Source organism: Ooceraea biroi, chromosome 2, assembly GCF_003672135.1.
Source record: "Ooceraea biroi isolate clonal line C1 chromosome 2, Obir_v5.4, whole genome shotgun sequence".
Taxonomy (NCBI): Eukaryota; Metazoa; Arthropoda; class Insecta; order Hymenoptera; family Formicidae; genus Ooceraea; species Ooceraea biroi.
Window position 1 is genome coordinate 12,048,562 of NC_039507.1, and position 26,116 is coordinate 12,074,677.

The following is a 26,116-nucleotide window of genomic DNA, read 5'->3' on the forward strand; positions in this document are numbered from 1 at the left end:
GTAATATAGCTTAACACATTTTATTTTCACATTTTAATTATCAGAATAAATAACGTTTACTTTATCGTGTCAAATTTTTCTCGAAACAGATACAAGTTTTTCAGTTTGGTGAATTATAATCGGACACCCTATATATTATAATAAAAAGTGGACATCCAGTATATTATAATTAATCTGCGGAATAAATAAAGTTTAAATTATCGCGTCAAATGTTTTTAGAATCATAACTACAAGTTTTTCGGGTTGATCAATTAAAATCGAACACCCTATATATTATAATCAAAAGTCGACACCCTGTATAATAAAAATACGATAGAGTGAGATACACTATATAGTAAAAATATTGAAATAAGACCTGTATTGTATAAGGATATACCAACAGCATCTCCGCCGGTCGGTATAAACGGAGCTGCTGCCATCTCGACGAAAAAGAACGAACTGTACAAACGACGACGACGACGACGACGACGACGACGACGACGACGACGACGTTTCTTAAATGAAGTTTTCCAATTTCAGACTTTGCATCGCCATATCTCTGCTCGTAGGGCACGTACAAGAAAAATAAAAACACTTTTATTATATAATTCGACCCCAAGCTATCCATTGGCCTACTTAGAAGTTGATCCGTTCAGCGGTTATTGAGATCTAATAATCCGAGTGTCTACGAAAGCGTCGCTTCGCGTAAAAGAGTCACGGTGCGGTCTCGCTGCGCGTATACTTGGCGCGAGACACTACCGTGTCTATTGATAAGAATGAAAAAGAACGTTCTTATAAATAAATTTGCAATATTTTTTACTATTATCATCAATCGTTTCTTCCAATACTGACTCTATAACACTTTTTTCTACCACTGATAACTTAATATTCTTCGGTTTTCCAAAAATTCTCAAGTGATCTGCATATTCAATACAGTTTTGTATTTTGCATTCGTGCATAAGTTTTAAAAACATCATTTTCGCTCTTTGACTGCAATTTTCATTGTCAAAAATACGCAAGAGGTTTTCTTAATGTATTGTAATCTCTGATACAACTTGCATATTTGTTCCGGTATACATTGGGTCCCATGAAAAATTGTTTGATTATCCCATTATAATGTTCGAAAGGGAATGTTAATTTTTCTTCGTACACTGAGGTGCATAAATGACTTCCTTCGTACACTGAGGTGCATAAATGACTTCCTTTTTCGGTGTAAATGGTGTAGATAAACGCGCCATCTGCGTGGTCGAATGTATGCTTCGCTTATCTACACCTATCTACACCGAAAAAGGAAGTCATTTATGCACCTCAGTGTACACTAAAATATGATTTTAAAGATATGTGTGTCAAGTACTAAATAACTTAAATAAAACAAGTTACAATCCTTTGTTACTTTAAAAAGACTGATCATGTTTCCTCACATTAGAAAAAATTTCCACTTTTTGCAAAAGTAAAAATAACTTTAACAACACAAATAATTATTAATAGGTTTTTTAAATGTTAATGCCTACCAAAAATGTCTGAGTGATTGTACAAAAAGATAATTTCGATTTTTACGTTTTTGACGTAAAGATATCTTTTATATCATTTGTAAAAGTATATAAATAACTTACTGTATTATACTTTTCGGGATTGTTAGTTATATCTTTAAGTTTTGTTGTAGAATTAGAACCTAATTGTATTTGTAAATCATTTATATTTCTCGTTATTAGTTCAGTGCATTTCATTCAGTCTGTAAATAATAATCATTTATCAACGTACAATATGCTAGAATATTTTCATTTATGCTGTTATATTAATATTAGGTATTAACATACAAGGTATTTTGTTTTCTGTTCTTTCTTTTTTGTGTTGAATGAATTATATAAATTTATTTATAATTTTGTCAAACTTTTTATTTTGTAAAAGAAAATGAAAATACCGTATTTTGAAATCATTTCTTTGTTTTTAAATCACAAAACTTTATAATTTTACCTTTGTAAGTTGAAACAAGTACTGATGTATATCTATTAACTTCCGCCTTACTTTTCATTAGATCTTGTTCAAGTTCTACAATCTTTTCTTTATTCTTTTGATATTCTTCTATCTTTTTTGCACTGTCTTTCCATACTTTTTGTAAATTCTTGTTTTAACTTCTCATAATCTAAGTTTAATTTATTTATTTCTCTTTCCCTCTTTTGTACTTCAGCTTTGAAATCTTCTATTTCTTTTCTTGCTGTTTTTAATTCTAAAGTTATTATGCTTTCCTTTAAATCTTCTAATTTTTCACTTTCACTTTCACTTTCATCTTCTGTATTATTCTTTGAATAATCTTCATTGTTAAAGTTAACCTAATAGTAAAGTAAATTAATAACGCTAATTTCAGAAAATGTTGAAGAAGTCTGTTGGTGTTCTAGACAGTAATGCTTCAATCTAGAAGCATTTTATAAAGGTCGTTGCCCGTACAAAATAAAAATGTCTATTTTCGATAGAATAATTTTAATGTACAAATATTTTTGAAATTTTAATGTTGTTCAGTCTTCCCCTGGTAGAAATCTGTGCAGTTTTTCTAGACACCCAAGCAGTTACTGTCTAGTATTACTGTATTCTCATAAATTGTATCAATACTGTGTAGGAAATGGACAAAAACTAGATAGAGTTTTGTTATGGCAGAACTGACAACTAAGGTTAAAGAAAGTAAGCAAACAATAAATGAGTTGCATATTAATAATACAGAATTGTATTGTGACGAGAATACATCAGATTCTGATATTAATAATGAAGAATTGTATTGTGACGAGAACACGTCAGATTCTGATAACAATGAAAACTGTCATAATAATTTGGACATTGAACAGGATGAAATCGTACAATTAAAAGAGTGGATTATTTCATGCAGAATACCTCATTCGCATAGTGATAAATTATTAAAAATATTAAGACGTAGAGTATTACCGACACTTCCAACATGTACAAAAACATTTCTGCAAAGCACTTTGTCTAGTTTTTGTTCAGGAAATGAGTTCAGATTTTGTGCATCTTTTGTGGCCAGTAACTGTAGGAAAAACGTTACATCTTGATCGGGATCCCAACAGTTTTACTCGTCAATTACTGGGCAGAATGTAACAAAACTGTTCAATAACTGCTAAAAAAATGCACGAAATTTCTACCAGGGTCGTTAAACTTTATTTGCCGAAAACAAATATTTCTACCTTGCAATAACATTGCTACAAAATTTTTGTAATTCTCGTTTTAACATAGCATCATTCTTAAAGCAAACTTTCTGAAATATTTCAGGATCGACTCTGCTGTGGGATGTGTCTGATAAACTTACCTTTGCACTTTCAGTCTTTGTTGAGGGAATTATTGAATTAAAAATGTTCTTTGTTGCAATATATGCACTACATTTTGAACGTTTTGGTCTTATCGGACAATCTGTATCAGAGTTTCCTGTATCAGAGTCAATATCTTTCCTTTTGAATAATTTTCGATTTTCTTTCGATGTTGAAGGGGTCCCTATACGCTTCATGCTTACCTGTCGAGCCCTCATGTCTGTCCACTCTAAAAATAAAAACTATTTATATATTTAATTGAAAATAGTTCTCAAGATATAAGGATATGAAGTTTATATCTCTATTAGCAAATATTAGTATATTAGTAACAAAGTGCAAAGAAGCATCCCAGACAGCACACATGTCTAAAATCGGGACATAAAACGTCTTTTCGATGTTTTTTCGACGTCTTTAAGATATAGTGTCTAAAAGACGTCGAAAAGACGGCGAAAAGACGTTTTAAGTCCCGATTTTGGACATGTGTGCTGTCTGGGATACTACTATGTCTATTAGCACATTTGACCGCTTGTTACAATACATTGCACTGGTGCACTCTTAAAGCTGCTTTAAAAAAGTATATCTAAATGCAATAACATGATATAAATAGTTGGAATGAATCAATTAATGTATATATTCTACAGAATCAAGAGACACGGTAGTGTCTCGCGCCAAGTATACGCGCAGCGAGACCGACTGTGTACTATTACGCGACGCAACGTTTTCAGAGACGCTTAGATTATCGGATCTCAGTAACGGCTGATTCGATCAACTTCTAAGTAGGCTCAATGGATAGCTTGCGGTCGAATTATGTAATAAAAGTGTTTTCATTTTTCTCCTACGTGCCCTATGAGCGGAGATATTGCGATGTAAAGTCTGAAATTGGTAAATTTTCGATTAAGAAACGTCATCATCAAGAGACACGATAGTGTCTCGCGCCAAATATTTATTATTATTGTCGTCATCGTCGTTTGTACAGTACAGTTTTGCTCCGATAGGTGGCAGCAACGCCGATCTCATGCTGTCGGTATATCTGTGTGTTGAGATATCGAGAATCTGATTGCGCTGACTTTTTGACAATCGTTTGTAATTTCGTTTTGTTTGTAGTTGAACTGTTCAAAAGGTATTAATTAACATTTGTTTAAATGAAAAATAACTACCTTTACCGTTTGTTAAGATATCGCGAATCCGCTTGCGCTATCATTTTCAGAATCGTTTCTAGTTGTTTCGTTTGTAGTTGAACTTTTAACAGTTATTACCATTTGTTGAAATAAAAAATAGCTAACTTTGCCGTTTGTTAAGATATCGCGAATCCGCTTGCGCTGTCTTTTTCAAAATCGTTTCTAGTTGTTTCGTTTGTAGTTGAACTTTTAAAAGTTATTAACATTTGTTTAAATAAAAAATTGCTAACTTTGCCATTTGTTAAGATATCGATATAATTAAAAAATTAAAATAGTAAAATATTTAGAATATTTATTATAAATCTTATAATTGAGAATATTCACTCTTAATTCACTCTTCGTCTCTTTTTTATGTGCCCTTTATAAAAACACAAAGGTGCAATCGAGCCTAAATTTTAAGTTTTATACCTTAAAATCTCATTGTAAATTATTGTTACAAAAGAACGCTATCGCAAAGTGAAAGATGTTCCATGGGCATTGTCAAAAGTAATTGCTTCAAGAGAATTGTCAAACTCAAATATCACGCAAAATATTGCTTGGGGTTTACATGGTTTACAAAATACAAATAATGTTTCGTGTTATGCAAATCCTCATATAGTATAAAAAAGAATACTTCACACTACAAAATGTGTGAAATCACAACAAAATTACCTTTTTCAAAAAAGGTACAAAAAAGCGCCAAGTATACGTGCTCGAAGTTCTTTCAAAAAAGAACTCTACACAACTAATGATATCAACAAATTGCGCCAACTACAATGGGTATTTATGCAAACCAGAAAATCTATTACTTTTTATTATTACTCTTTGGCCGATATTCATTGTTGATTCTTATTTAAGACCATCTTAAGTACATTCATAAGATATTTGAATTGATACGAATAAATATTTTAATACATATACATATATAAATATGTCAATACAAATGTGTTTTTTGAAAATACTTGGCGCTGCTAAACCGAATAAAAAATTCTCTTAGTAGTTAAATAATCTAAACATTACAATAATTTAGCTTAGACTCTAATTTACACAACTTGCCGAAATGTACAAATGTAGTTAATTACACTTATTCTATACTTAACTTCTTCATGAGTTTTTATTATATTTTTAACATTGTTAGCATCACTCTCTTGAAGTCAAGATAGAAATCCTGTCTGAATGGTATTTCTCTCGTTCACAGACTCAACAAGTATGCATTCACTATTTTTGATGTCTACAAGTCTGTTTATGTCTGTCATTTTGTCTGAAACATTAAATGTCATGAAACATTCTATGAAGAAAATTCATTAATTAAGTCATTAAAACTTTTAGTTGATTAAACAGAAAAACCGTACAAGCTGTAAGAAGCAAGTATTACTTAATAGAAAGCTTGTTTGAACGATAATCTGTTGGTACAAAATCTACAGATAAAAAATGGAAATAGGAAATAACATTTATATTTTGCAGCTGTAATATACAGGGTGTTTCTAAAAGGTCTGGTCAAACTTTAACCACAGATGCTACGTATCAAAACAAAGCACAATGTCCATATAAACATGGATCCGGAAATGCTCCCCTTCTGAGATAACACAAGATAAAGTCACTTCATAGGCTTCTTTGGCTCAATTACTGTAGTAACGTTTTTTTTTGTTTCGTTGCGGAGAAAACCTGCGTTATTGAGATCTAATAATCTGAGTATCTGCGAAAGCGTCGCTTCGCGTAACAGTACACGGTCGGTCTCGCTGCGCGTATACTTGGCGTGAGACACTACTGTGTCTCTTGATAACTACAAAAATGCATGATATCTCGATAAAATTACTTTTTTCAAAAAAAGTAAAAAAAGGTGCCAAGTATGCGCGTGGTATATGCTCGAAAAAACCAATGTGGTAGTTTCTTTAATTAAAAAAATATTAAACCAAGTAATATGTAACTTTTAAAAAATATAAAACTTTGATTGATTAAATAATATTTAATGCAAAATACTTGGCGCCGCTAGACCGGAATATGACAAGAAATCTCTCTTTCTCTCTTTCAGCGTTTAGTATTAAACGCGTGAAATTTGTTAAACTTCTTTTTATATGAATTTTATATGTAAACAAACGGCTTGAGCTTTAGTAGGCGTGTATTAAGGAGCGCAGACGAGATGCTAGGCGCTGGCGAGGTCTAGCAGCGCCAAGTATTTTGCATTAAATATTATTTAATCAATCAAAGTTTTATATTTTTTGAAAGTAGTTGTATAACAAATTTTCAAGACAATATTTACATATTTTCTCTTTGTAATGGGTAAGATACTACCACTTGGTTTTTTTTTAAATTGTTGTACAATAATTAATTTTCGAGGTAATACATCCTCTTTGCAATTGACGCAATTTGAGGATTTCATACATTTTTTTGAAAAATACTATAAAATAATAATATTTAAAGACAATTAGAACTACTATCGTTTGGATTGGAATAGGATCATTGAATGAGAATATAAAGAATATACATATTACTTGGTTTAATATTTTTTTAATTAAAGAAACTACCACATTGGTTTTTTCGAGTTATTATAACCAGTAAATAACACAGTTATAATAAAGTTTTAAAACAAAGTAATATTACAGTTATAAAAGGAAATTATGTAGCCTCAACATTAATAATCTATAACAACTGTTATATTACATGTTACTTCTGAGATATATAATAGTTATATTCTGTGTTTGCTGGGTACTTTCTTTTTATCCAAACAAAATTCTTCTATGCGCCAGGGTATAAATAGAACGAATTAGAAATGAAGCGACCAAACTGGCAAGAAACTTCTTTATTCACAAACTACGTTTCGACCATGCGGGTTGTGGTCCTTATCAAGTGACGATGTTACAAACTAAAAATAATAGATGTATATAGATGTAGATAAATATAGTAGATGTTAAACAATACAAAAATTCACGCAAATTTACTCACAATAACATAAGAACTGGACTTTACAATATGAACATCCTAGGAGAGAGGACGTGTTACAAAGCACGTCTAGATCAAACAACCAGAAATGTCACACTAGCAAGTCCGCAAACACGAAGTAAACATCAATAAATACAAGTCAAGGGTGAAAAACATTGTCAATGTTAGATAAGACTGTCATATACGGAGTTCAAATTTTTAGTATCATTCTGTAAATTAATTGTGTTGTCAAACATTTTTATAAAAAACATTTCCGCAATTTGTCTCTTACGCCAGTGCTTTTCTTTGTGCAACACGATCGGATTTGACCAATCAAAATCATGATTGCCAGAAAGACGATGTTCAGTCACTACGGAATAGTTATTCGAACTTCCATTAATGTTGCGTCTATGCTCACCAATTCTAGTTTCAAGCCGTCTTTTAGTTTGTCCTATATACATTGCGTTACAATCATTACAGTTAATACGATACACTAAGTTGGTCTGCTTGCAATGTTCCAGTCTATCTTTACCTTTGCGTATCAGACAGTCAAGTTTTTTCGGTATTGTATATAAAATCTCAAAATTATTCTCACGCATAATACGACAAATCTCGTCACTATAAGGCTTACAGTAAGGTATAGTGATGAATTGTTTTTTATCTCTCTCACGGAAAGTCTCCGCGTTGCCATTGACACGTGTATTAAGTGCTTTAACACGCTTTCCAATTATTGTTTTAATTAGACTTAATGGGAAACAATTATTAAGCAATATATCTTCTACTATTTTAATATTTGCATTGTGGAAATACACGCTTGACAATAAAATAGCATGGTCAACTAAATTCACAATAGTGTTAATTTTATATTTGAGAGAGCGATTCGAGAAAAAATTAATATAACGACCGGAAAAGGTCGGTTTCCGATACCAATTAGTTGAAAGTATTCCATTTTCTCTGTGTATTGTCGTATTTAAAAAATTTAAAGTATTGTTTTTCTCTAACTCATACGTGAAAGATAACCGTGAGTGATAATTATTGAAGTTTCGCTTTAGGAAGAATCGCAAATGTGTCTTTCTTTTTAATTGAACTCATTCATAAGAATTTATATATTTATTTCTAGAAAATGACTTGTGACGCTATAAGATAAGATAATATAATATAAGAGTTATTCACACGTGAAAAGGATCAAAAACATTGGTCGAAACGTTGTATGATCATTAATTGTTTAGCCAGTTTGGTCAATAATAAAAGGATGTATTAATTATATCAGAAAGTTGTTTATATTTGGCATTACGGCCATGTTCTACTGGTAATTGAAATAATTTATGAATAGTAAGTCCATCAATATTAAAAGTTACTATCGGTTGATGCAGTTCCTTACCGCTTTTCAAGCATTGCTTTTCTTTTCCAATATATTGATTAAATTAAACATCTAATTATCTCTTTTTACCATCTTCATTCACCGCTTACATAAAGTCTAAGAATTTTATTATTATCATCAGATATACCAGTAATTCTATCAAAGATTCGTTTTTGATCAGTATTTAATTGCGTTACTATTTCATCGATGTTAACTTCACATTTTTTTACAAATTACACATTGGATTGCTTCTATAAACGGAATTGCCCAAACTGAATTGCTTCTATGTATGAACGCACCTTAGGGAACAAAACCGCTTTGTGTATGTGCGAAGATACGCATGTGTGTGATTGAAACTGAAACTGGAAGATGAAAACTGAAAGTACAATCGCGGAAATATATCTCGAAATCTAAAGATTGACTGCACCAATCTTTTACAACCTAGTCGCAATCGAAAGCTTGCACATCCACATTATATCATAAAAGTACTGTAAGATTTTTGATAACGGCTGTAGTTCCTGAGATATTTAGTCGAAAGTTTGTGTGACATGAAATTCCACATAAGTTACTTATTGGTAACGCTCGACGTTTATGCAGTGACTGTCATCGGTTAGAGCGTTCGGACTTTGTTGAATCTTTTTGGCATCGCGACGCTACCGCGTTGCTTGAAAAAACAGTTCCTCCTTGCATGAAAAAATATAGATAAATTATATAATAAATAAGAAATACGCATTAGAAAAAATCATTATATGTACATGTATACAATGTACATTAAATCGAGTTTATTATTCATAGATTACAGATATTTATTTATTTAAATAATTCTCTTCTCAACTGTCCTTAAATTTATTTCGGAACGGCGGTAAGTCCAAAATCCTTGTTGTACCAAGAAGTACTAATACTGAAAATATAATTATTAAACATGTATATATTAAATATAACATATATGCAAATATAATAAATATAAAACATTAAATATAATTAATATTAATATTTTCCTATTAAGTGAGCAAATTAATTCAGTCTTGTTGTTGAAGAAATTTATTAGAAAAAAAAACATGTCACTCTTCGAAATATTCATCATCATTTTGTAATACTTTTCTTCATTTATCGAATAACTGGTGAATCTCCTTTCGAAAAAGAGAAAGTAAATAAGGGCTCAAGAAGGGATCTTCAAGAAAAGAAAAAAAATTAATTGATTTGCACATCTAACAAACTAATTTTTTGAAAAATATATTATTTTTTAATATATACTATTATATACAGAGATAATGATACAATATCATAGTTGCTTAAACAAACCAGAAGCAATCGAATACATTGTTGCTTTTCCTATTTGATTATGATATTGCTTGGAATGATGATAGACATATAAACCAGCAGCGAAAAGACCACCACCACTCAACAATCTGCATTCAAAACAGTCGCGATTCCTGTTGTTGACAATACTATTCATTGTGCATACATTTGATATATTTTAATACGTTTACACACAACTTGAGCGAAGTAGACTTTGCATATATCATTAAACTCTGTTTATGTTCTACAGATTCGCAGAAATGCGACACTTTATAGGTTAAGAATTGCCAAGAGCATAATGCCGGGTTCTCACAGGGCGTGGAGCATGAACGTGAATCAGGCGTTGGACTACGACATGTGGGAACGTACTTTCATGAAGATTCCCAATGACGTATATATACTTAGGGCCACTTCGACCAGACTCCGGTTAATTTAATCGTCGATTTAACTCTGCCAACAGAGTTGCCAACATGACAAATGTAACGCATTCGTATTAGAAAGAGAGAAAAAGATGTCTTGTTCTTTTCTATAACCTAAATAAAAAATTGTCGAACAAGTGTAAAGGAACATGGATAGAATTATTAATATTGTATTTGACGATTATGAATATGAATATCTCCGAAAAAATGAACGAAGACCACGATTGATTAGACCACGTATAAATTACTTGGAAATTTTTGACGAAATAGATTTCAAAAAAAGATTTATAATATCGAGACATAGTTTTATGATGTTATTGGAAAGAATTCAAGATAGAATACAACATAACACTAATCGGTATGTATGAAAATATTCTGTATAATATATAAAAATATATACAGTACAATTGCTTGAAATTTATGTTTTAAATTTAAAATTTATATTTTAACAGTAATAATGCCATTCCACCTGCAATCTAATTAATAGTTGCTATAAGATTTTATGCAACCGGATCGTTTTTGGAAACAATTGGAGATTTTTGTGGGATTAGCGAAGTAAGTGCACATAGCATAATTCATCGAGTATCTCCTGTTATTGCTGCATTAGGAGATGAATTCATAAAACTTCCTGCATCTCCAGAAGAAATTCGTCTAAGCCAACAGGAATTTTTTTCAAACGGCCAGATTTATTCGTGTTATTAGTTGCATGGATTGTACTCATATCAGAGTTCAATCATATGGTAAGACAAATTAATCTCTAAAACATATTCTTATCATTAAAACATACTTTTTTATTACTTTTTATTCTTAGGTGGAGAAGACAGTGAATTGTTTCGCAATAGAAAAGGATATTTTTCGTTAAATATACAAGAAGTTATTAATGCAAGGTTGGAAATCATTGACATAGTAGCTCGTTGGCCAGGTTCTACACATGATTCAACTATATTTAACCATTCAAGAATTAAGAGTTTATTTGAGGCAAATAGATTTGATGATGGTTTACTTCTCGGAGATTCTGGGTATCCGAATTTACCATACTTAATGACACCAGTACAAAATCTCACAACACCAGCAGAACATCTCTACAATGAAGCCCAAATTCGAACACGCTCAAAAATTGAAAGATGTTTTGGGATTTGGAAAAGACGATTTCCAGTTTTATCTATTGGATCGCGTTTTCATCCTCCTCAAAAGTTGCTTCCTGTTATCATTGCAACAGCTATATTACATAAAATCGTCCAGCAAGAAAATAACTTTGTTAATCCCGAAATTTGTGCAATATATGATAATATTATTACACAGAATGTAAATTTGGATAATAGGAACATCATTGATAAACGACAATGTCTTATTTTAGACTATTTTGAAAGGTAAGTAAAATTTTATGAAAAGTAATTATAACATATGACATAATTTGATAACTAACATATTTCAATACTTACAGATTATGTTAAAACACAAAAAATATATTTGAATATATACAGTACGAACGTACCATAAACAATGAAAATGAAAAAAAAGGAAATACAAACAAATGCACATTTTAAAGGAAATAATGTTTATATTTTTCTATGTATTTTGTAATAAATAAATAATATATAATCATATACGAACATTCTTCTTTCTTGTAACATAACAATTTTAACGCAATGTTTTTTAAAATAAGTTTAAATAACAGAGTAATTTAATTACTAAATACATGTTTTATATGAAATCACGTAAATCACATCTTTTTATCAGATATCACAGTTGAAATACTAGTTGAAAATTAACAGTCTTATTAAATAAAAGTTAAACGTAAATACAAATTATAAAAAACAATCTTATTGAAAACATTTTCATTGAAATCATTATTATAGACTAATTGCTAATTTTTCTTTAATATATTTTTAACATAATTACTTATTTGAAATAAAATAAAATTAAAAATATATTTATATTTTGTGAAATTTATCACATTTCTTTAGAAACTTAAATACTAATAACGTCCACTTGAATAAATAAAATAAAGGTTAATAAACTCAAATAAAAATTAACATTATTATTGCAAAAGTTTGAATTTAAATAACTAGATAATATTAATATAGGAAAAACTTTTTTGAAATCCTTTTTTAAATTACCTTGTAAGAGTTATATTCATCTTTTCTTCTTCAATTATTTTTTTCAATGCTTTTTCTTTTTCTATATTTTCAATAATTCTATTTTCAATTTTTCTTTTTCAAGCTTAGCTTTTAGTAAATCGATTTCATAATTATTTTTATCTTTTTCATTCGTTTGCAATAAATGTACACGGAAAGAAAAAAGTAGCTGCCATAGCTAAAAACTGCGTTTGGTAACTAAATTCAGTCGTAACATATGGACAGCTAAATTTTAGCTGTGATACCTATTTTATTAGATAAGGTTCCTAATTCATTAGCTGCAAGAGCAAACATTTTGCTGTAGTTTAGAATTTTATAGCTACGGCAGCAAACAATTTTTAGCAAATCATGATTAGCTACGGTAGCAAAAATTTTTCTTTCTGTGTATTAATTCAGTTTTAGCCTCATTTAATGTTTCAATATTATTGTTTTTGAGTTTCATTTTGTTCGAGTTCATACTGTTTGACGTCGTCGGTGTGTCTTGAATCTGTAGTGGAAAACTTTTTTGTATTTTTAATTTTTTAGTATCCCAAGATTTCCGGTCACTAATTTCTTTATTTTCAATTAGATACTAAAAATTCAAAATATAAAGTTTAGAATATAAAACTTTACAAATTTAAGAAATAATTTTATTTATTGATAACTTACTGAAAATATCTGTGTTAGATCATTTTCATTATCTTCTTGTAACATATTATTAACAGTACTGTTACTGATATTTTCTTTGCCGAAATCAGAATCGAAAGGATTTATTAATCCATGTACTGTTACTTCACCTATAATTTCTCTGGCTCGTTCGAACAAATTATTTTTTTCTAAAGTTATTACACCTCCACCTACAAATGCAATAAAAATTTATCAAATTAAAATGTTAGTTATAGCTTTAATAACAAACTTACCTGTTTTATAACTTTCACATTTAAGTGTTGCATAGTATTTTCGTGTATCTTTCTTTATGTTATCCCAACACAAACGTAAATTTTTTTCTGATCGTATAGTTGTTTTATTTTTATTATATTCTATTGTAATGTTAGTCCATGCCTCATATTTTTGTAAATTAGTTATGTTATCAGTCTCTTTATTTTCAATGACATGACGATATAAAAAAATTATATTTAATAAGTCATGTTTTTCAACATTTGTAAAATTTTTTGATCTTTGCATTTTGCCAATATTCTGTAAATTATGTATTATGTATTATATATATTTAATGATTTAATTGATATTTAAAATAGATTTTACATATACCTTATCTTATTCAATGCTATTCTCTACTGAATACGATCTTCTACGAGAGGATCTGAAAAGAAAGGTTAAACGTGCTCACGTGCACGGACGACAGATGTTGGTAATACACTTGTATTACCAACAGTATTTAACGGTATAGAAATGCTATTGGTAACATTGAAAGTTAATCGTCGATTACTTTAACCGGAGTCTGGTCGAAGTGGCCCTAAGGCCAGAGAGAAATCTGAGAGGGGCCAGGCCGCCGTTTTTCTTGTAACCATATTACAATCCCGTACAGTGGCGCAAACTGGATCCATCTTAGAGCCGGCGGAACTACATGCCAGATCCACTTTCGGTGCCATGTGGTAAAACGATCGGTTGGTTCATGTCCATGATAGATCCATAATTGTGGATCTCAAAAGTACGAAATATTGTGGAATATTTATTAATGTTGTATTATTATTAGCGCGTGATCTTTTTTCATTTTAGTATATATTACTTTTTCAAAAAAAAAGTAAAAAAGGCGCCAAGTATGCACGTGGTATATGCTCGAAAAAACCAATGTGGTAGTTTCTTTAATTAAAAAAATATTAAACCAAGTAATATGTATATTCTTTATATTCTCATTCAATGATCCTATTCCAATCCAAACGATAGTAGTTCTAATTGTCTTTAAATATTATTATTTTATAGTATTTTTCAAAAAAATGTATGAAATCCTCAAATTGCGTCAATTGCAAAGAGGATGTATTACCTCGAAAATTAATTATTGTACAATTTAAAAAAAAAACCAAGTGGTAGTATCTTACCAATTACAAAGAGAAAATATGTATATATTGTCTTGAAAATTTGTTATACAACTACTTTCAAAAAATATAAAACTTTGATTGATTAAATAATATTTAATGCAAAATACTTGGCGCTGCTAGACCTCGTCAGCGCCTAGCATCTCGTCTGCGCTCCTTAATACACGCCTACTAAAGCTCAAGCCGTTTGTTTACATATAAAATTCATATAAAAAGAAGTTTAACAAATTTCACGCGTTTAATACTAAACGCTGAAAGAGAGAAAGAGAGATTTCTTGTCATACTCGGTCTAGCGGCGCCAAGTATTTTGCATTAAATATTATTTAATCAAAGTTTTATATTTTTTGAAAGTTACATATTACTTGGTTTAATATTTTTTTAATTAAAGAAACTACCACATTGGTTTTTTCGAGCATATACCCGTACGAAAAAAAGCTGCAGAAATTTTTGCATAAAAAACTGCAGGAATTTCTGCAGATGTCTCTGTAGAAATTCCTGCAGGTTTTTATGCAAGCATTTCGCTTACAAGTATGTTCTGCAGAAAAATCTGCAGATGTTGCAAATATTTTTGCAGGTAATTCTGCAGAAATCTTTCACTATAATCAGATAAATGTCTATACATTATTAGATAGGTAATTCTAACAAAGTAGTTTTACCGTATTAGTAATATTTATTAGATGAGTAGTACATTTATAGTATTAGTAGTAAATAATAAATACTAAAAAATACAGAATTTATAATCTGTGAACAATGAACAATTATGTGTACACAGTGGAACAACCTGCCATTACAGTTGCATCTGGCAGTTAGGTTAGGGAGGTTTATCGAGGGACAATCAATTCTTAGGCCGGATTGCATCAACGTTATCTTGGCTTTTAGCAAGCAGACTTTAATATGTGTCTATTTTTATCTTTCTTTTTAAATAAAAAAACAGACGTATTAAAGTTTCACTTATTGTTAGAGCCGAAATAACATAGGTGCAATCGGACCTCAGTCTGTTTCGACTGTGTTACCAAGTGGAAAAATGCAAAACATGTCTTTTTTATATGGAACCATCACACATTTTCTTAGGATTGATGATATTTTACAGCAAACAATAGTTGATGTTTCTTTCGCAATAAATGAAAATGTACTGGAGATATATCTTCCATTTCTGCAAAGTTCATAATCTTCAATAGTTTTTTTCCCAAAACCATGTATTTAATATCTTGTGAAATAAAACATTGTATCTTTATGAGACCTGTGATTATTAATAGCATGCTATTCTCAGTCAAAATACAACTATTGTTTCTTTTAGTTAATCGCTTATAACCGCATGAATGAAAAAGAACGTTCTTATAAATAAATCTGCAATATTTTTTACTATTATCATCAATCGTTTCTTCCAATACTGACTCTATAACACTTTTTTCTACCACTGATAACTTAATATTCTTCGGTTTTCCAAAAATTCTCAAGTGATCTGCATATTCAATACAGTTTTGTATTTTGCATTCGTGCATAAGTTTTAAAAAAGTCATTTTTGCTCTTTGACTGCAATTTTCATTGTCAAAAATACGCAAGAGGTTTTCTTAATGTATTGTAATCTCTGATACAACTTGCATATTTGTTCCGGTATACATTGGGTCCCATGAAAAAATTGTTTGATTATCCCATTGTAATGTTCGAAAGGGAATGCCGACCAGGCCCAAATAGCACCATAATTTTTTACAAACATGGGGATGTGAAGTAATCCATGTACGTTATATTTCATAAATCTTTTTCCATATAATTTTTCAATTTGTATAACGAATTGAGTTAGTGCTCTTTTTGCTAACCAAAATTCGACGTCAGTAATGCTTGCTTTCAAAAAAATACTTAAACTGAAGACAAATAAAAACCAGTGCTTATAATATTTGTTGTCGATTAAACCATTTAAACATGGTAAAGAATAGTAAAGTATGAAGTATTTCCAATCATTCGCTTTATATTTGTTATTTATTATTGATTGAGGTGTTCTTGTTATTTCACATGGAGGCTTCATGGCAAGCAATCTATTGTCGAATTCCGTTGATTGTGAGCCAAGATACCACTTTTCTCTCTTGTTTTTACTGTGAAACCATTCAGTACCAAATAATTTTCCTACTCCAATGATACATGCGTGCATGTACTCTGGAGGATACGAATGAATAATATTTAAGTTAGGAAAAAGAGCCATTATAGAAGGACCTTTCACACCTTTTATAACTTTCCTCCTCTCTACAGCCAGTCTTACAAGTTTTTCATGACCATTACTTGTTCGTAACCTTACACTCTTGTAGTAGCAATAAACACGAGCAAACCCCTTTCCCACCGAAATATGTTTACCTTTTTGAAAACAATAAGAACAACCGAAAAGACCATTGTATTGCTTAACATTTTGGATTAAAGGTCTTGCTACAGAATCAACAGAACATAAAATAGCATACACTTTTATGTTTATTGGTTCTCGATGATGCAATGTCGTACTGTTAAAACCGTTTACATACAAGTCTAACAATTCTTTAGCGAATGGTGCAAGAAATACATTCATATTTGGTTTTGTATTGCCATAAAATAAGCCACATAATATGATGTTATTTCTTCGAATTCTGTAAGGCAATTCGTTTATGCAAACTTGTAATGGCCACATGCTTAATTTAGATGATTTACATAAACTTACACCATCAGTATTCCACATCAGTGTTATATCATTAATTCCTATAACATTTTGTTCTTTTAACTGTTTATAAACACTGCTGTTAACTATGTCACTTTCATTATCAGTAATTGTGCCGAAATATAAATAAGCTTTACTGTTAACAAAGTTCATAAGCTGTTCCTTTAGCGGAATATAAATAAAGTAATGTCCAATCTGTTTTAAGTTTGATTTCTGATAAAAAATTTGACAATATTCACAAATCGAAGTATTATTTTCGAAATTTAAAATTACAGAACATGAAGAACAGAAATAATATTCTATATTTGTTTGATACGAAAATGACTGTAAAAATTTATATTTTGATTTAAATACAGCATGAGGAAGAACAGCGTTTATCAAAAGTAACTGATTTTCCAAACCTACATCTGAAATATTATTCCTCAAACAATACGCGATGATCAGCAATTCAGTCTCTTTCCTTGAAATTTCACTTCCTTCGTATAAAGATGGGTTTCCCTACGAAATATAAACACATTTTAGAAATACAGAAATAATAATTATGATTTCAGAAAAATAAAAATAACTACCCATGTAGGTCAATTGTCCGCAAGTTTTACATTATCGCTTCTTACTAAACAATCGTATTTGAAATTTATCCCTTCCATCATTTGAGTTGAAGATATTAAAAAAAAATAAAAGTTTTGGACTTTAATAACATATAGAAGTTTCAATTTTTTTGATTGTTTACTTATATTATAAATTTGCGTGAAAGAATGCAGCACTTAACTCATTATCTATGTATTTTTACGAGTTATTTTTTAAATTTCTGCATTTTTAGGATATTATTTAAATGTAAATCAGAAAAATCGATTGTGACATTTCTAAATATTGAAGAAGAATGTGCATTTTGTGGCATATTAAAATGCACACTAAATACCAACGTTTCAAGTGCTCGTTGAGAGAATTAAAAAACATTTTTTTAACTCTAATATATATATATATATATTTATTATATATTTATATATATTTATGTATATTTTATAAAAACTCATTTCATATTAAATCAATATAGAACTAATATTTTAAACTTATTTGAAAAATAATTAAGCTACTGGGTCACAGTATCCACAGCTATACAGTAAAAATATAGAATTTATTAAAAATAGCTGTAGTACATGGAAGAATATTTCAATCATTGAACTTACTGATCTTAAATCATTCTAGAAATTGTTTTTATGGTAATATGGACTGATAAATGTCATCAAGTTAAAAAAAAGTATGAATGAGAGAACGATATAATAGCGAACCAATTTAACTACATTTCAATGCTAAAATCATTACCTCATCTTCCAATTTCATTTCGTTCTCATTATTTTCTGAATCTTCATATGAAGTAGCGTGATAAAATCCATCATCTTCATCAGTATCATCAAATATGGACCTTTCGTCTTCAGATTCAGTACAATCCTCAGTTTCATCTTGGCTGACTTCCTCTTCATTTGACTCATAAAATATATCTTCTTCCAAGCACGATTCATCACTATTTTGTACATTACTCTTATTATCATTATCAAAATTTTCCTTCTCTCTTTTTGATAAACTGTCTTTTAAATTTTCTTCATGAAGTTCTTTCTGTAAAATAAATATTTTGAATAAAATACACTATGTAATGAAATTGCCAAAAAATATTACAAACTTACTTCTTCAATCTCTTGAGCTGTTCTTTTTTTTGCTGCTGAACGATATCGTAATGTTGATTCTGGAATACTTAAGGAATCATCTCTTAAGTAACATCTGTCTGGACCTCTTTTTGTTGGTAGATTATTTTCGTTCATTTTCGCATACACTTGACTATTTGTACACTTATTGTACTATAACGATAAGTGCACAATAATAATATTCCAATTCGATCGGTTATTTCCTTCTTGATAGGTTTTCACAGAGCCCAAGCAGCGAAGAAACAAATCTTTGCTCGCTGATACCACGTAAGAAGAAAAACTATTCAGAAAACACGAGCACGAAACAAACGTACGTGCAATGATCGACAGCTATTCGATGGACACCTTCCGCGGGGCAAGGTGAACGTAAAGTATAGCCAATCAGAGACGCTGTTCGCTGATGGCGCCATGCCGTAAGCTATATTCAACTGTTGTCCTTGCCACGTGAATACAGAGATGCCAGATTGCTACCAGGCCATACGGAATCTTGCATATCTGCGTAGAAGAAGCTTGGAAACGAATTATTACCGATACATGTGTTGTATTCAGTGTGTATCAGTGTACTTGTGTAAAATAGAATAGAAATTGCTACGTTTTAACAATACTTAGACTTTTTATAAACAATTTCGTGAATTTTAAAGCATACTGCGTCACACGCAATATCCGTACAAAAGTAACGGTAAGTAATAAAATCTTTTATGATAAACTGAATTTATTAATCTCTGATTTTATGTAACCTAACCTTGTTTTATATAACAAAGAATTTGTTTAATAAATGTGTTATTATAATAGTTTTAAGTTTTCTATCAACAGTTGTATACATATTCATATAGGAAATGGACACACGGTGGTTGCAATCGGTCCCAAGGCCGGGATCGAACCTGGCGCAGGTTTTCTCCGCGACGAAACAAAAAAAAAACATTACTACAGTAATTGAGCCAAAGAAGCCTATGAAGTGACTTTATCTTGTGTTATCTCAGAAGGAGAGCATTTCCGGACCCATGTTTATATGGACATTTTGCTTTGTTTTGATACGTAACACCTGTGGTTAAAGTTTGACCAGACCTTTGAGAAACACCCTGTATATGAATATGTATACAACTGTTGATAGAAAACTTAAAACTATTATAATAACACATTTATTAAACAAATTCTTTGTTATATAAAACAAGGTTAGGTTACATAAAATCAGAGATTAATAAATTCAGTTTATCATAAAAGATTTTATTACTTACCGTTACTTTTGTACGGATATTGCGTGTGACGCAGTATGCTTTAAAATTCACGAAATTGTTTATAAAAAGTCTAAGTATTGTTAAAACGTAGCAATTTCTATTCTATTTTACACAAGTACACTGATACACACTGAATACAACACATGTATCGGTAATAATTCGTTTCCAAGCTTCTTCTACGCAGATATGCAAGATTCCGTATGGCCTGGTAGCAATCTGGCATCTCTGTATTCACGTGGCAAGGACAACAGTTGAATATAGCTTACGGCATGGCGCCATCAGCGAACAGCGTCTCTGATTGGCTATACTTTACGTTCACCTTGCCCCGCGGAAGGTGTCCATCGAATAGCTGTCGATCATTGCACGTACGTTTGTTTCGTGCTCGTGTTTTCTGAATAGTTTTTCTTCTTACGTGGTATCAGCGAGCAAAGATTTGTTTCTTCGCTGCTTGGGCTCTGTGAAAACCTATCAAGAAGGAAATAACCGATCGAATTGGAATATTATTATTGTGCACTTATCGTTATAGTACAATAAGTGTACAAATAGTCAAGTGTATGCGAAAATGAACGAAAATAATCTACCAACAAAAAGAGGTCCAGACAGATGTTACTTAAGAGATGATTCCTTAAGTATTCCAGAATCAACATTACGATATCGTTCAGCAGCAAAAAAAAGAACAGCTCAAGAGATTGAAGAAGTAAGTTTGTAATATTTTTTGGCAATTTCATTACATAGTGTATTTTATTCAAAATATTTATTTTACAGAAAGAACTTCATGAAGAAAATTTAAAAGACAGTTTATCAAAAAGAGAGAAGGAAAATTTTGATAATGATAATAAGAGTAATGTACAAAATAGTGATGAATCGTGCTTGGAAGAAGATATATTTTATGAGTCAAATGAAGAGGAAGTCAGCCAAGATGAAACTGAGGATTGTACTGAATCTGAAGACGAAAGGTCCATATTTGATGATACTGATGAAGATGATGGATTTTATCACGCTACTTCATATGAAGATTCAGAAAATAATGAGAACGAAATGAAATTGGAAGATGAGGTAATGATTTTAGCATTGAAATGTAGTTAAATTGGTTCGCTATTATATCGTTCTCTCATTCATACTTTTTTTTAACTTGATGACATTTATCAGTCCATATTACCATAAAAACAATTTCTAGAATGATTTAAGATCAGTAAGTTCAATGATTGAAATATTCTTCCATGTACTACAGCTATTTTTAATAAATTCTATATTTTTACTGTATAGCTGTGGATACTGTGACCCAGTAGCTTAATTATTTTTCAAATAAGTTTAAAATATTAGTTCTATATTGATTTAATATGAAATGAGTTTTTATAAAATATACATAAATATATATAAATATATAATAAATATATATATATATATTAGAGTTAAAAAAATGTTTTTTAATTCTCTCAACGAGCACTTGAAACGTTGGTATTTAGTGTGCATTTTAATATGCCACAAAATGCACATTCTTCTTCAATATTTAGAAATGTCACAATCGATTTTTCTGATTTACATTTAAATAATATCCTAAAAATGCAGAAATTTAAAAAATAACTCGTAAAAATACATAGATAATGAGTTAAGTGCTGCATTCTTTCACGCAAATTTATAATATAAGTAAACAATCAAAAAAATTGAAACTTCTATATGTTATTAAAGTCCAAAACTTTTATTTTTTTTTAATATCTTCAACTCAAATGATGGAAGGGATAAATTTCAAATACGATTGTTTAGTAAGAAGCGATAATGTAAAACTTGCGGACAATTGACCTACATGGGTAGTTATTTTTATTTTTCTGAAATCATAATTATTATTTCTGTATTTCTAAAATGTGTTTATATTTCGTAGGGAAACCATCTTTATACGAAGGAAGTGAAATTTCAAGGAAAGAGACTGAATTGCTGATCATCGCGTATTGTTTGAGGAATAATATTTCAGATGTAGGTTTGGAAAATCAGTTACTTTTGATAAACGCTGTTCTTCCTCATGCTGTATTTAAATCAAAATATAAATTTTTACAGTCATTTTCGTATCAAACAAATATAGAATATTATTTCTGTTCTTCATGTTCTGTAATTTTAAATTTCGAAAATAATACTTCGATTTGTGAATATTGTCAAATTTTTTATCAGAAATCAAACTTAAAACAGATTGGACATTACTTTATTTATATTCCGCTAAAGGAACAGCTTATGAACTTTGTTAACAGTAAAGCTTATTTATATTTCGGCACAATTACTGATAATGAAAGTGACATAGTTAACAGCAGTGTTTATAAACAGTTAAAAGAACAAAATGTTATAGGAATTAATGATATAACACTGATGTGGAATACTGATGGTGTAAGTTTATGTAAATCATCTAAATTAAGCATGTGGCCATTACAAGTTTGCATAACGAATTGCCTTACAGAATTCGAAGAAATAACATCATATTATGTGGCTTATTTTATGGCAATACAAAACCAAATATGAATGTATTTTTGCACCATTCGCTAAAGAATTGTTAGACTTGTATGTAAACGGTTTTAACAGTACGACATTGCATCATCGAGAACCAATAAACATAAAAGTGTATGCTATTTTATGTTCTGTTGATTCTGTAGCAAGACCTTTAATCCAAAATGTTAAGCAATACAATGGTCTTTTCGGTTGTTCTTATTGTTTTCAAAAAGGTAAACATATTTCGGTGGGAAAGGGGTTTGCTCGTGTTTATTGCTACTACAAGAGTGTAAGGTTACGAACAAGTAATGTCATGAAAAACTTGTAAGACTGGCTGTAGAGAGGAGGAAAGTTATAAAAAGGTGTGAAAGGTCCTTCTATAATGGCTCTTTTTCCTAACTTAAATATTATTCATTCGTATCCTCCAGAGTACATGCACGCATGTATCATTGGAGTAGGAAAATTATTTGGTACTGAATGGTTTCACAGTAAAACAAGAGAGAAAAGTGTATCTTGGCTCACATCAACGGAATTCGACAATAGATTGCTTGCCGCATGAAGCCTCAAAAGTGGACAATAACAAGAAACTCATCAATATAATAACAAATATAAAGCGAATGATGGAATACTTCATACTTTATCTATTTTTACCTGTTTAAATGGTTTAATCGACAACAAATTTAATAAGCAATGGTTTTTAAATTTGTCTTCAGTTTAAAGTATTTTTTTGAAGCAACATTACTGACGTCGAATTTGGGTTAGAAAAAAGAGCACTAACTCAATGTTATACAAATTGAAAAAATTATATGGAAAAAGATTTATGAAGATATAACGTACATGATTACTTTCACATCCCCATGTATTTTGTAAAAAATATGGTGCTATTTGGGCCTGGTGGCATTTCGCTTTTCGAGACATTACAATGGGGTATAATCAACATTTTCATTGGGACCCAATGTTATACCGAACAAATATGCAAGTTGTATCAGAGGATTACAATACATTCAGAAACCTCTTGCGTATTTTTGACATGAAATTGCAGTCAAAGAGCCAAAATGACTTTTTAAACTTATTGCAAACGAATGCAAAAATACAAACACTGTAACTTGAATACTGCAGATCACTTGAGAATTTGGAAAAACCGAAGAAATATTAAGTTTCATGGTAGAAAAAAGTGTTATAGAGTAGTATTGGAAGAAAGATTGATGATAATAGTAAAAAAATATGCAGATTGCTTTAGTAAGAAACGTTCTTTTTCATTCATGCGGTTAAAGCGATTAATAATAAGAAACAATAGTTGTATTTGACTGAGAAAGCATGCTATTAATAATCCAGGTCTCATAAGATAAATGTTTATTTCACAAGATATTAAATACATGGTTTGGAAAAAACTATTGAAGATTATGACTTTGCAGAAATGGAAGAATATATCTCCAGTATTTTCATTATTGCGAAAGAAACATCAACTATTGTTTGCTGTAAAATAATCAATCCTAAGAATGTGTGATGCCATATAAAAGACATGTTCTTGCATTTTCCACTTGGTAACACAGTCGAAACAGACTGAGGTCCGTATTGCACTTGTATTTCGGCTCTAAGAAAATGAACTTTAATACGTCTGTTTTTCTTATTAAAAAGAAAGAAAAAATAGACCCATTTAAAGTCTGCTTGCTAAAAGCCAAGAATAACGGTCTGAGCAATCCGCCTAAGAATGATTGCCGCTCGATAACCTCCTAACCTAACTGGCAATGCAACTGTAATGGCATGGTTGGTTCAGCTGTGTACACATAATTGTTCATTGTTCCACAGATTAATAATTCTGTATTTTTTAGTATTTATATTTACTACATACTAATAAATGTACTACCATATAATAAATATCTATTTACGGTAAAACTACTTGTTAGAATTGACTATCTAATAATGTATAGACATTTTATCTGATAATAGTGAAAGATTTCATGCAGAATTACTGCAAAAATATTGCACTATCTTGCAATTTTTCTGCAGAACATACTTGTAAGCGAAATGCTTGCATAAAAACTCTGCAGGATTTCTACAGAGACATCTGCAGAATTCCGCAGTTTTATGCAAAAATTTTCTGCAGCCATTTTTTCGTACGGGTAACTGCTCGAAAAAAGTAAGTGTAGTTTCTTTTAATAAAAAAAATATTAAACCAAGTAATAGTAACTTAAAAAACCAAATACAAACTTTGATTAAATAATATTTAATCAAAATACTTGGCGCGCTAGACCGAGTATGACAGAAATCTCTCTTTCTCTCTTCAGCGTTAGTATAAAACGCGTGAAAATTGTTAAACTTCCTTTTTATATGAATTTATATGTAAACAAACGCTTGAGCTTAGTAGGCGTGTATTAAGAGCGCAGACGAGATGCTATGACGCTGACAGGTCAGCAAGCGCCAAGTATTTGCATTATAATTATTATTTAATCAACTCAAAGTTTATATTTTTGAAAGTAGTTGTATAACAATTTTCCAAGACAATATATATCATTATTTCTCTTTGTATTGGGTAAATACACCACGTGTGGTTTTTTTTTTATTGTACAATAATTAATTTTCGAGGTAATACATCCTCTTTGCAATTGACGCAATTGAGGATTTCATACATTTTTGAAAATACGTATAAAAAATAAATTTAAAGACTAATTAGAATCTACTATCGTGGATGGAAAGATCATTAATGAGAAATAAAGAATAACATATTACTTGGTTTATATATTTTTTTAAATAAAGAAACTACCACAATTGGTTTTTTCGGAGCAATACCACGTGCATACTTGGCGCTTTTTACTTTTTTTTTGAAAAAGTAATATATACAAAATGAAAAAAGAGACGCGCTAATAATAAACAACATTAATAAATATCTCCACAATATTCGTATTTTTGAAGATCACAATTATGGATCTACATGGACATGAACCAACCGATCGTTTTAACCACATGGCCACCGAAAGTGTGCTATCTGGGCATGTAGCTTCCGCCGGCTTCTAAGAGGATCAGTTTGCGCCCTGTACACGGGATTGTAATATGGTTACAAGAAAACGCGGCCTCCCTCTCAGATTTCTCTCGCCTTAGGGCCACTCGACAGACTCCGGTTAAAGTACATCGACATTAGCTTCAATGTACCAATAGCATTATACGTTAAATACTGTTTGGTATACAAGTGTATTACAACATTGTCGTCCGTGCACGTGAAGCACGTTACCTTTTTTTCAGCAATCCTCTCGTAGAAGAGTATTCAGTAGAGAATAGCATTGGAATAAGATAAGGAATGTAAAATCTTTTTAAATATCATTAAATCTAATATATATAATACATAATACATATTACAGAATATGGCAAATCATGCAAAGATCAAAAAATTTACAAAGTTGAAAACATGATTATTAATAT

General features: G+C 30.4%; 5 protein-coding genes across 7 annotated transcripts; 2 read left to right on the forward strand and 3 right to left on the reverse strand.

The window, feature by feature from the left end:
• Window positions 1-9,461: 9,461 nt before the first annotated feature.
• On the reverse strand, window positions 9,462-10,327 carry LOC105283408. Of its 2 annotated transcripts, none has more exons than XM_011346136.3 (2): window positions 10,029-10,327; window positions 9,462-9,627 (listed from the first exon to the last, which is right to left on the reverse strand). In XM_011346136.3, the coding sequence occupies exons 1-2, from the start codon at window positions 10,180-10,182 to the stop codon at window positions 9,557-9,559; spliced, it is 225 nt and encodes a 74-aa protein (XP_011344438.1). In that variant the 5' UTR covers window positions 10,183-10,327; the 3' UTR covers window positions 9,462-9,556. The 2 variants fall into 2 exon arrangements, with proteins under 2 accessions (XP_011344438.1, XP_026831252.1); XM_026975451.1 differs by lacking the exon at window positions 9,462-9,627 and adding an exon at window positions 9,752-9,897.
• A 235-nt stretch (window positions 10,328-10,562) lies between these two features.
• LOC105283410 (putative nuclease HARBI1) lies at window positions 10,563-11,985 on the forward strand. The gene is made up of 5 exons (XM_020033015.2): window positions 10,563-10,802; window positions 10,897-10,999; window positions 11,085-11,184; window positions 11,256-11,814; window positions 11,889-11,985. Exons 3-5 carry the CDS (start codon window positions 11,151-11,153, stop codon window positions 11,896-11,898), a joined length of 603 nt encoding a protein of 200 aa, XP_019888574.1. The 5' UTR covers window positions 10,563-10,802; window positions 10,897-10,999; window positions 11,085-11,150; the 3' UTR covers window positions 11,899-11,985.
• A 354-nt stretch (window positions 11,986-12,339) lies between these two features.
• Window positions 12,340-14,109, reverse strand: LOC109611251. Its single transcript, XM_020033014.2, has 4 exons — window positions 13,831-14,109; window positions 13,482-13,758; window positions 13,231-13,418; window positions 12,340-13,153 (listed from the first exon to the last, which is right to left on the reverse strand). The coding sequence occupies exons 2-4, from the start codon at window positions 13,744-13,746 to the stop codon at window positions 12,935-12,937; spliced, it is 672 nt and encodes a 223-aa protein (XP_019888573.1). The 5' UTR covers window positions 13,747-13,758; window positions 13,831-14,109; the 3' UTR covers window positions 12,340-12,934.
• A 1,156-nt stretch (window positions 14,110-15,265) lies between these two features.
• LOC105286978 (pheromone-processing carboxypeptidase KEX1) lies at window positions 15,266-20,307 on the reverse strand. 2 transcript variants are annotated; one of them, XM_026975551.1, is made up of 4 exons: window positions 20,228-20,307; window positions 18,975-19,145; window positions 18,616-18,906; window positions 15,266-17,790 (listed from the first exon to the last, which is right to left on the reverse strand). In XM_026975551.1, the coding sequence occupies exons 2-4, from the start codon at window positions 19,107-19,109 to the stop codon at window positions 16,132-16,134; spliced, it is 2,085 nt and encodes a 694-aa protein (XP_026831352.1). In that variant the 5' UTR covers window positions 19,110-19,145; window positions 20,228-20,307; the 3' UTR covers window positions 15,266-16,131. The 2 variants fall into 2 exon arrangements, with proteins under 2 accessions (XP_026831352.1, XP_026831353.1); XM_026975552.1 differs by lacking the exon at window positions 20,228-20,307 and having other exon boundaries at window positions 17,226-17,333; window positions 17,698-17,790; window positions 18,975-19,122.
• LOC105283412 (pheromone-processing carboxypeptidase KEX1) lies at window positions 19,592-22,051 on the forward strand. The gene is made up of 4 exons (XM_026975553.1): window positions 19,592-19,671; window positions 20,754-20,924; window positions 20,993-21,283; window positions 21,965-22,051. The coding sequence occupies exons 2-4, from the start codon at window positions 20,790-20,792 to the stop codon at window positions 21,968-21,970; spliced, it is 432 nt and encodes a 143-aa protein (XP_026831354.1). The 5' UTR covers window positions 19,592-19,671; window positions 20,754-20,789; the 3' UTR covers window positions 21,971-22,051.
• Window positions 22,052-26,116: the final 4,065 nt, after the last annotated feature.

Excerpts from the sequence above, each read along its gene's own strand:
- LOC105283408 (XM_011346136.3), bottom strand. The coding sequence starts at position 10,182 with ATGAATAGTATTGTCAACAACAGGAATCGCGACTGTTTTGAATGCAGA. Across the intron at positions 9,628-10,028 it reads AATGTATTCGATTGCTTCTG|TATTAGTACTTCTTGGTACA; the intron begins GTTTGTTTAAGC and ends TTATATTTTCAG.
- LOC105283410 (XM_020033015.2), top strand. The coding sequence starts at position 11,151 with ATGGATTGTACTCATATCAGAGTTCAATCATATG. Across the intron at positions 11,185-11,255 it reads TATCAGAGTTCAATCATATG|GTGGAGAAGACAGTGAATTG; the intron begins GTAAGACAAATT and ends TTTTATTCTTAG.
- LOC109611251 (XM_020033014.2), bottom strand. The coding sequence starts at position 13,746 with ATGCAAAGATCAAAAAATTTTACAAATGTTGAAAAACATGACTTATTA. Across the intron at positions 13,419-13,481 it reads ATGTGAAAGTTATAAAACAG|GTGGAGGTGTAATAACTTTA; the intron begins GTAAGTTTGTTA and ends TTGCATTTGTAG. Across the intron at positions 13,154-13,230 it reads ATCTAACACAGATATTTTCA|TATCTAATTGAAAATAAAGA; the intron begins GTAAGTTATCAA and ends TTGAATTTTTAG.
- LOC105286978 (XM_026975551.1), bottom strand. The coding sequence starts at position 19,109 with ATGAACGAAAATAATCTACCAACAAAAAGAGGTCCAGACAGATGTTAC. Across the intron at positions 18,907-18,974 it reads CAGCTCAAGAGATTGAAGAA|AAAGAACTTCATGAAGAAAA; the intron begins GTAAGTTTGTAA and ends TTTATTTTACAG. Across the intron at positions 17,791-18,615 it reads AAATGAAATTGGAAGATGAG|GGAAACCCATCTTTATACGA; the intron begins GTAATGATTTTA and ends TATATTTCGTAG.
- LOC105283412 (XM_026975553.1), top strand. The coding sequence starts at position 20,790 with ATGAACGAAAATAATCTACCAACAAAAAGAGGTCCAGACAGATGTTAC. Across the intron at positions 20,925-20,992 it reads CAGCTCAAGAGATTGAAGAA|AAAGAACTTCATGAAGAAAA; the intron begins GTAAGTTTGTAA and ends TTTATTTTACAG.